The 10,731-nt window shown below is 39.1% G+C and overlaps 1 protein-coding gene across 1 annotated transcript; it reads right to left on the reverse strand.

Moving 5' to 3' along the window:
* Positions 1-246: 246 nt before the first annotated feature.
* Positions 247-9,346, reverse strand: LOC104434906 (calmodulin-binding protein 60 B-like). Its single transcript, XM_010047756.2, has 11 exons — positions 9,184-9,346; positions 8,955-9,022; positions 4,673-4,734; positions 4,533-4,586; positions 3,564-3,642; positions 2,971-3,023; positions 2,269-2,762; positions 1,974-2,134; positions 1,657-1,863; positions 1,303-1,474; positions 247-329 (listed from the first exon to the last, which is right to left on the reverse strand). Exons 1-11 carry the CDS (start codon positions 9,344-9,346, stop codon positions 247-249), a joined length of 1,596 nt encoding a protein of 531 aa, XP_010046058.2.
* Positions 9,347-10,731: the final 1,385 nt, after the last annotated feature.

A 10,731-nucleotide genomic window follows, 5' to 3' on the forward strand; every position in this document is an offset into this window, starting at 1 on the left:
AGAGTACGTTAATTGTTCTATTTATAGAGTATGAAGACGCTTGCACAATCCTAATGTCTTATATACGACCACCTACTAACTTCTGACGAATATCCATGAATACTTCAACGGAAAGTATGCTCCGGTGTCCACGTCAAATTGCCAGGGATTGGAGACGGCACTTTGAAAAGCTCCTCAGGAGACAAATCAAAATTCAGGTCGAACGGTCCTTTTAAGTAACCAGAATGATAACTGCTTTCGCCAAGACTAAAGCCGGACAAAACATCCTTCCTTGCCGAGCTGCTTGCCACGGTCGGATCCAAGATTGTCGCAATGATAAGACTCTATGGCTGCAGACAATCCAATTGTCTGTTCTCTGTGACATTGTAGCAGTGCGATGTCGAAGCTGGGGGGTAATTACATTCGGGAGTCACTTTGGGTCTATCTGAATAAAGACGTGGTTCGGTTTCAGCTAACATAGAGAAGCAAAATGATGGATGTGCTAATAAAGCAATAGGAACACTTTATATGAAAGATTAAAGGCCTGTTTGATAACACTTCAAATAGTGCCTAATTTTATTCTTTTGTTTCTTGGAACAAAAATATAATAAAAATCCGTTTGATAAATTTTTTGTTTCCGAAAATAGATTTGGAATATAATCAAAAAGTAGATAAAAGTTGCTTCTTCTTCCCAGGCAAGCCAAAAAAAAAATTCTCTTTTATTTTCTTATTTTCCTTTTCTCTTCTTCCTCATTGCTAGGCTAGGCAAGGTTCGGCAACCTCGTCGAAGCCCATTGTGGCCGGCGACTGGCTAGAGAGGCCCGATGAGGCTTAGCCTTGCTGTTAGTCAACACAGGCCGAGGCCAGCCTTGCGTTGGCTAGACGAGGTCAAGCCTCACCGGTGGCCAGGCGAGCTAGCCCAACGATCAGCAAGGGTTTGCTGCTTGCCGGGCCTCGGCCTGGCTTGGGGAGACTCTAACGAGGTTGTTGGACCTTGCCAGCCAGTCGCTAGTCATTGCCATGGCCAGTGACTAGCTAGAGAAGAAGAAGAGGGATGGAAAAAGAAAAAAAAAAAAAAAAAAAAAGAGAAAAATATAATAAAAGTATTACAAAGTTAAAATAAATTCTAATTCATAAAAGAATTTGAGACTTTATCAAACGTATTTTTATCCCGCGGATAAAATTTTTAGACAAACACCTTTAAAGGCTTAGAAACTCATATAGGGAACATAATAAAAAAGAATAATTTTTAAACAAGAAATTGTAAAATAGTTACCAAATGCACCTAAGGAAAAAGATAGAAGTGCAATAATATCACAATACCTTGTTTTAGCACTGTGTAATCTGGATGATGAAGAGGTGGGCTCACGCCAATTAATGACTCTATAGGCAAGTCGGTCAGGGTGCTCGAAGCAGTGATGCCGGGCAGGGAATCAAGCAGCACCCATTGATTTTTGCTATGGTAGGCTTGCCTTCTTAAGTTCTGCACCAGAATCTGTGGAACGAGCAGTGGATTCGATCGAATCCAAAATGAAACAAGTACTTACTAATTTTCAGAGAAGTGGTCGTGGTATATATTCTGCTGGGCAAACGAACTAGTCCAATAAAACAGGCCCTAGCTCCAAATAGATTGACACTCAGGTATTCCACAGTAAAATTTCAGGTCATGATTTATACCTTCTGAGAGTAGGTCAGTTTGTCTAGCGACTGGTAAGTTTGGCCATCAAGCGTTGCTTGAGTAACTTTCATTACTGAATTGAACAGTATGCTGGCCTTGATCGAATCTTGGTAGTAAGCGTACATCTTGTTATCATCGACCACACAGGTGCTGGCATGTCTGACAATCGTCTCCCATGTCCGGTTGGCGATCCCAGTGCCAAGCATCTGAGATGACATCACAAAAGAAGTAGCACGATTTAGTAGTTGATAATGCTTAGAATAACTTGTAAAGAAACAAGAAAAATTAGCATCTCTCCAAGAGATATGGAGACAACATTTCTTAGAGAGGACGCATCGACTTCATGCAACTGGAGGAAATCTTGAACGGTGTTGATTTCTATCGAACGCATGCGCTTATGTAGAGCGCCATCTTTGGCTATATTCTGTAAACGCCATACTTCATCGCTCAGAAGTGGAGGGTGGTGCTTCTTGTTCACTGCGCATGACAGAGAAAACTTGTCAATCTTTAGGTCTTTTTAAGGTCCACAGATAGAATCAGGAATTAATGGTCAAAAAACAAAATGATATTGTCAAATGAAAGGCATCGAAACCAGGGCATTGCAAACTTACACTCTCCTCGACGATCTTTAACAACAAAAGGTTCACTTCTTGCTTCCCTTATTCTCGTTTCTGTAGAAATCTTTTGAGCAGCTTGAGCTCCTAACCTGAATTTCCGACTTCTCATCCAGCTCGAGTTGTCGGTGATGATTAAATTAAGCAGGGAACCAATTCCTCCTTGCAAGGTTACATTCAGCACCCCGGTAATCAATGGCCTTTTCCCTTCCCTTTCGCGAACGGTATTGCAATTGAATTCCTTCTCAGTCCAATCCTCTCCCTCGTCCAACCCGAAATCGCCGTCAAGGACGACAATTCGGAGCTTTATGGAAGAGAGAGGGCCACTCCTAATCCTCTCACTGGTCCTGCCATCTACTAGTTCAATCCTCAGAGGAGTGCCATCCTCAGCTTCTATCTGACTGCTAGTGAAGACAGTTGCCGGTATTTTGGTAATAAACTGCAGTCGCAAGCTGCTTATTTCAGAAGTTCCAACAGGATTTGACGGGGCTCTGCGATATAGACTAGAAATACATAAGTTCTCCTGAGCATAAGGGAAATGTTGAAGTGTCGACATGATGTCGAAAAACAACTTATCTTGTACTTGAAACCCAAGTACTGTGTCTTGCATGAAAATACTAATACGAAACAAGATCAATTTGGCCTCTTTGATTGGGAACCAACCTTGGAGGTTGATGTAGAAATACAAGGAACACCAACCTTAATGATGGATCATGAAAGGGCGAGATCACACGTTCCACTTCCTCACTAACCTGCTTGATGCCGAATGTAAATCAGATTTAAAGTGAAGTTTTTTAACAATACAATAGTTTCATCCTGTTTAGCATCACGATCAGAAAAGGTGATTTCATTACACTTGATGCAGGGCAAATCTTACGTTCCCAGTCTGCGATGTTTACAAATACAAAGGAACTTCTGCCTAGCATAGCAATCAAAATAGACAACCAGAAACAGGAAGTATTCATGTGATCACTCGATAAAAAGATTCATTCCTTTCATACAAAATAGAGGTGAGGGGCAAAAAATATCTTATTTCTATTTGGAATTTGGTTATGAGAATAGGATTCACAGATCTTTAATCCATGAAAACGAACCCGACAATCCATGAAAACAAACCCGACAAACAATCACTTCAGAAACAAATAATATAAAACAGCAGAGCAAATCAGGACTCCATGAAGTATCTTTCATAAGAAACAAGACATGGACAAAACCCTCTACATCTTTGTGATGTAAAGTACTTTTGCCTGAGCCATGCCGACCAAACATCTGATTCACCACTAGAAAACAACCTTCTCATAAGAGATCCGAACTACATCCACAACATGCTGGCTGAACAACACTAAGCCAGATGATATGAATTGCAAGATCCTATTGGAAACACCAAAGAGTCAAACAGTAAGCATAGCAGAGGTATGAAGTTATGAATCAATTTGTGAAGACCAGACGTGAGTTCTTCTCAAGCAACCCAGCTAGAGACCAACTAGGGAAACTATCAAAAAAGTTCTAAACCTATTGCATTTGCACCAATTCAATCCTAAATTTTTCAATTGTACCAATTTAATCCTAAAACCTATTCAATTTTTGCCAATTGAATCCATTCAGTCAATTTTGACTGGAAATTGTTGATGCGGATGTAGGCTGTCCTACATGGCATGAAAAAGGTCGATGTATGAAAATATTATAATAATTTTTTGAATTTTTTAATAATTTTTGTTTTTGTTTTTTCTCTTTTCTATTCTCTTTATTTATTTTTTTGGATTGAGATCAGCAAGGGTCGCAGGCCAACCCTCACCGGCAACCCTTGCCATAGGTGATGGCTAGGATGCCTATGCTTAATATGGGTGTTGTAGCCTCACTGAGATCAAGTGAAGGTGTTGCGAGCCTCACCCAAGCCTTTATCAACTACAACAAGGGTCAGTTGGCAACCGTTGCCAGCCTCAGTAAAATATATATATATATATATATATATATATATATATATATATAAATTCAAAAAATTATTTAAATATGTCTACATTAGCGCTAATACGTTACGTAGGACAGTCGGTGTTCACATCAACGATTGCCAATTAAAATTGGTGAAGTGGACTCAATTAGAAGAATATGAAAACGTTTATGACTAAATTGGTGCAATAAAATGTTTAAAACTGAATTGATACAAATGCAATAGGTTTATGACTTTCTTTGGTAATTTCCCCAATGACTTGCATAGCATACCACTTTCCGGAAGAGAGGCTCGACAAAAGATGCAAATTCACCGGGCGACAGTCCTCCCGGCACGTTTCTCCAACGACTGCAAAGTAATCAAGAACCTGAATCGATGTCTATCATAGTAATACACAGTCACAGACACTGAAATTGGAATACAATGGTTCCTAAGTAAAGAGGTTCTACTCGCCTTCTTTTTGATCCTTGAGCAGAAGATCCGGAACCACCTTCCTGAAGTTGCCTTTTCTCCATCTTCACAGAATCGAAAACATGTTAAATTCATGTCAAAAGTTTCCAAAACTTGCGGTTTTTATAGATACAGCAACCGGCCCCGCTAAACCCGCAGAGGATACATACGGAGTCAAAATGCGCCCACCATGGAAATGGAAGGTACAGAGCAGCTTCAACTTTGAAACACAAGACATCGACTCAAGTCAAACAAATGGTTTTTATAGGGGCTGGAAAAAGAAACAAAGCCAACCAAAAGCAGATATTTTTTAAGTACACTTTTGCACGTGTAAGTAATTGCATCTAGACGATCCCAAGGGCCATCAAACTCTCGCCCCTGGACTAATCAACTGAATTAAGGATGGACAACCAAGACGATTGGGCCAAAAATTCCCCAATGAAAACCAGGATTAACAAACCTTGTCTATATTAATCGCACAATCTAGAAGAAACCCAGATAAAAATATCGTCCTTCCTATGTTTGCTCGATAAGGGATTTGAGAGAGAGAAAATTTACAGAGACATGTGGTCGCATCGACACGTACTTGAGTGGACGATGAGTAATGTGATCGAGGAACCGCGTTCCACAGAGTAGTATTAAGCTGCAGAGGAATGAACATTCAAAGTTTGAACTCGATTCTCGCCCATTTTCTTCAGATGAATCTCTCTTAAGAAGTTGTTGGGATCAATGTAAAAAACATGGTTGTTTGTGATTACCTTGGGTCCCAATTCAGCCTTGAACTTTTACTTAATTAAGGGAGATTATGCATAATTTGAAGATATGGAGGATCAAGGAAGATATATAAATCTATTGATATTTTTAATTATCTTTAACATCACCTTACCAACTCAAGAGTACTTAGAAGAATTCAATTTGGCAATTTGAAGAAAAGAACTGAAAAGCACCGGGGTGGATGTGCCTTAGTGAAGATATTAACAATTTGATCAAATAATAAAATAAAGATGGGAGGAGCATTATCACGGAGTAGGGGTGAGTAGTTTTAGGTTCTATAGAAGCTTCACCTGGAACCTAAAACCTACCCATTGAAACAAATTTTTAATTTTTTGGAACTCGGAACCCACCCTACATACTTTGGAACCTAGAACATACCTTATCATAAATTCCGCAGTCGGTTTTAGGGTCTATCGAGGTTCCATCTGTGTTATTAATTGAATGATTATAGTAAATCATCACATTTAATTACCATTACTTGCTAGCACAATTCGCTGACCAAAACTTATATTTAGACACGAAAAATGTGAAACATGAACAAAGTAAAAATCTCAGCCATAAAATAGAAGCTTAGATTAGTGGTTTCAAATTATACACTCATCATTGAATGCCATGGAATACCGCAGAATCATGCGAAGACATAGACCAAGAAAAACACAAAAAAGTTATTGTAAGTTCTAGATTCCACCAATGTAGAACTTGGAACTCATCCGTCGAAACAAGTTCCCCAATTTTTGGAACTTGGAACCTACTCTGCATACATTAGAACCTAGAATTAGATATATTCTCATCGGTCTAGTTCTCAAATTCTAGGTTCTATCCTAAAACCATGCTCACCTCTACCTTGGAGCACATGATATCGGGTGGAAACCATCATTATCATTTATTTGAATAGCATTCTGACTGTTGTAATAAATGACTGTCTCACCATTATGGCGAACTCTCATATCTTCTAGTAATTATTGCAACCACAATAATTTTGATGTTGTATCAACAAGAGCATGATATTCTTCCTTCATCCTAGAGCGAGCTATGATAATATGCTTCTTGCTACGCCATGGGATAAATGAGTTAGAAAGAAACAATTGCCTACAGTGGAGTGATGATCTAAATGGTTTTTTTGGCCTAATTAGCATTAGAATAAGCGTTCAACTCTAGATAGAGTTAGCAAAAAAGTGAAGGTCGTGAAATGAAGTACCCTTTAATGTAATGAGTGTTTGAAGAACTATATCAAAGTGAGTTGTACGTGGTGTGGTCATGTACTTCCCCATATCTAGCGAGATTGCAATGCCCTTTGCAGTTCTAGGCCTGGCAGCCTCGCTTGTGGTTGGTGACCTTCATCAGATTGTGTTGAGGCTGCGAATTGGTGAAAGGAAATAATAAAAGAAAAAAAAAGAAAGAAAAGAAAAGAAAAAGGAGAAAAAGAAAAATAGAAAACGATTCAGAAATATAAAAAAATTACAAAAATTATCCACGTCCAAAATTAGCCACAAAGACTACATTAACAAATTTTCAAAGAATTTAAGACAAAATTAACTAAATTGAAAGATTTAGGATAGAATTGTCATTCATACAATAAGTTTATCATTGTTTTTGGTAATTTTCCCATCTCAAATCCGCATTACCAAGTGATGTGGAGGCAATGGACTTGTTGAATTAGCACATCGGATCTAGACCATATCATTAAATTTAAGGTTAACAGGGTCCAAATTTTAATACATAAGGAAAGTTGGCGATAATTTACGAGACAAAAAAGAAATTTCACATAAGTTTGAGACTCGATCTTAAGTCATTATTTAAGGGAAATTGGCCACGTTATGTGTGATAAGCGAATGTGGGCATTACGTTTTTATTTTTATGTTTGTTTGTTGGGAGCGGGTCTCCCCTAAGCAGAATTTGTCATTGTCCGTGTCCAAAAACACATAGCCGGGCACTTTCCATGCTAGGTTATGTCCACATGGAAAATATGTTGCCAGAGCCATATATTTTAGTGATTAAAAGAGAAGTGACCCAGATGAAAATGCCCACTTCGGCGACCAAACATCCGAATCACCACTAGAAAACAAACCTTCCCAATTTGAAAACCGAGTCCCATACCAAGCATAGCGGAAGTATAATAAGATCATGAATTAATATTAGAAGAACCAAACTTGAGTTCTTCTTAAACAACGCAGTCACCCTGAAACTCACTTTGTTAGGACTGGTTCCCAGTTTTTGGAACCTAAAATCTTTGTAAACTCTGAAATCGAAAGTGACGGCTCCTTTTTTTTGGGGGGGTTCACTACTCTTTCAAATATTCACTTACAAAACTCAAAATTGATGATGACAGGTGGCCAACATGATTAGAAAAATATAAGCCCCACGCATCAGCTTCACATTTCTCACAAAGAAACTTCTTTGTGGCAAATTCTTCAAATTTCTTAGCAACTTCCATTGTCTTATGCCATCAAAATCTTTTTTATTTAGCCAAAGATCCTTATAACTTTGTCGTCTAGGCATGATGAAGCAGCCGTGAAATTCCTTAGCTTGACAAGCAGGGAACTAGAGGCAGCAACAAGATGCGATGCATGAGTAAAAAGAGAGAATTTGGGTTTTCTCGGTCCAGTTTTCCCGTTCGGTTTGATTCGGTTCCAATATCTCATCCCTAGTCACGTACACATAAGTTGGAATAAATCCCTAGTAAAGTAACTCTCCTTAATGTCAGGCCCTCTTTTTGATCCTCGACCTTTTCATCATCCCGAGAATCACAAAACACTTAAAATTCCTGTCCATAGTTTCCAGAACTACGCAGTGTTCACAGATATGGCGACCGGCACTGCTGAACCAGCAAAGAAATCATAGGGAGTCAAGATAGGCCCCCCACGCATGCACTGTATTTGGGCTCAATGAACCTTCCAAACCACTAACATTCAACATGAACTCAAGTCAAATATGTACACTGTATCTGGGCTCGAAAAACCTTCGGAACTATTAACAATCAACATTGACTTTCCACACAAAGAACCTTCGAAACCATTAACGATCAACATGGACACAAGCAAAACATCATTTGTATTTAACTGCATTTTTGCTTGTGCCAATATAGTAATCGCATTTTGACAATTCCAAGCGCCATCAAACCCTCTTGCCTTTGTACTCATCAAATGAATTCAGTACCCAAGAAGATTGGGCGAAATTACCAGGTAGAACCCAAGATTGACTAACTAACTAAACGCGTCGAGTGATTGGCGGCTGCATAAATCGCACGATCTAGAAGATATAAAGATAAGAAAACAAAGGAGAATTGGGGATTTCACTTTTCATGCTTAGAATACGGTCAACGTAAAAATTGTGATAAGCCCAAACGAAAGAGAGACATAAAAATGATTATATGTCAGTGCTTAAGCAATAGTTAAAAGCCTCGAGCTACTGAGGCAAGCTTGGTAAGAACAATTTGCTTGCTTTTGGTCAGGGGAAACCCACTTCTCACCCAGCAAATAGGAGAGCCAAACCTTATCAGTTTGCCAAGCACCTTCCACTGTCCAGAGACGATATGAATGCTTACTCTAGAGGTTAAAGAACTCGAGAGGTCTTGGAGGTCTGAAACCACCAGGAACCAATTTCATTGATGCAGGACAATGATCCGAAACATCAGGAGAAAAGAGGAAAAGACTGAAACCAAGCCTCATTCCCCACAGCCCTATCCAACTTCCTTTCCACACATCCCACCGTTCTCCTATTAGACCAGGTGATTAAGTTACCAATAGTCTTTATGTCCGGCAGCTCCAAGTGAAAGAGCAATTGCTTGAGATCCTCTATATCTTCAGAGTAAGCATCATCAGAGCTACTAGCTTCAGAGGCAGAGCAAATTGTGTTAAAATCTCCGGCAAGAAACCAAGGCCGATCAATAGTTTGAGGGACCATTGTGAGCTGACCCTAGAGTTGTTTCCTCTCTCCCAGCGTATCAGCAATGTAGGTGACAGAAAGTAAGAATTCACAAGGCAATGAAGAAACTGATTGCTGTGAGAACAGATAGCAATAGTCAAATGAGAATCACAGAGCACCCAAATTAGTCCTGAATCACAATCAGCATAATTATGATATCAGGGCCAATCAGGGAAATTGCTGTTAACAATTAGAGTATCATCTTCTTCTTTAACTCGAGTTTCTAAGATTCAAAACAATTGTCATGATTCTTACTAACAAGGTTACAAATCTATGCTTATAAGGCTTATTGAAACTCCTTGAATTCCAGCATACAACATTCATGAGAAGAAAGAATTGAGGAGCTAGACATACCATCCAGCATTCTCCAACTCAGCTTCCAGATAGCATTCTTCCTTCTGGAGAAAGTTTAAATCACCAGGAGGAATAGCAACATCCAGGTCAACTGTCAAAGTCAACGGAAGCCTCCAATTCAGGCACTATGTCTAGCACTTGCTCTTCTTCCTTCTCAACATCATCATACAGTAGTACTACAAACTGGTTATGTAGTCAGACCGTCCTCAGATAAAAGTCTAGTAATAGCATTGCATTTTAAAGCCTCACGAGGGTACAGATCAGCCAAATCCTCAAGGGAACACACTTTTAAGGAACCCATTTCAACTTTTTCTTATTCTTTGGAAAAATGACCAAATTTGAAGCAACTAACACATATTCTAAAACCCCAAGGGTACTCCAATGTAACTTTACCCATCTTATCATCATCCAGCAACACAGAAACATTCTCGGGCTATTCTTTAGACAAAATCCACCTCCAGACAGACCTTTTCATAATGAAGTCTGTTCCATCGCTCATGGCTTTTCAGGATAGAGAACACAAATCCCACCTCCAATGTCACGACATACAGAGGAACTCATTGTTACTTGTCAGAGACCTACAAACTTTGCAGTTCAGGCTTCTATTTTCTCAGCACAAGAGGATAGTGTGCAATCGGTGTGTAATTATTAATTGCAACAGATTTATAACAAATGAATTCAAACGGCTTTCTTTTTGCATCTTTGTTTGGGGATTTGCGTAAAGTTTCAGAGGGATTACGTCATATTTGAGCCGTAAAAGTTCTATGGGAGTTGTAAATAATTGCCAATTATAATCCTGAAAACATGTGTAGCGTGTTAGACTGCTGATATGCTTTCATTTATAAATTCATAACTTCAAGAATACCATTTTGGTTCTCTTCCAATTTTTCCGTTAGAACTCACTCTGCCAATTAATTAACTTGTAAGTGCAGAGTTCTCTTCTCTCGTGCTTCCTGTGAGGTGGTACCCAGAACCAAACCATTTCTCTTGAAAAAGACCTTGATGAGCTA

The sequence above is a fragment of the Eucalyptus grandis genome, chromosome 7 (genome assembly GCF_016545825.1).
Source record: "Eucalyptus grandis isolate ANBG69807.140 chromosome 7, ASM1654582v1, whole genome shotgun sequence".
Taxonomy (NCBI): Eukaryota; Viridiplantae; Streptophyta; class Magnoliopsida; order Myrtales; family Myrtaceae; genus Eucalyptus; species Eucalyptus grandis.

Coding starts and splice junctions, on each gene's coding strand:
- LOC104434906 (XM_010047756.2), bottom strand. CDS start 9,346: ATGGTCCCTCAAACTATTGATCGGCCTTGGTTTCTTGCCGGAGATTTT. Junction 4,735..8,954: donor TCGTCTCTGGACAGTGGAAG/GTGCTTGGCAAA, acceptor GATTCTGTGAAG/ATGGAGAAAAGGCAACTTCA. Junction 2,135..2,268: donor TAAAGATCGTCGAGGAGAGT/GTAAGTTTGCAA, acceptor TGTCATGCGCAG/TGAACAAGAAGCACCACCCT.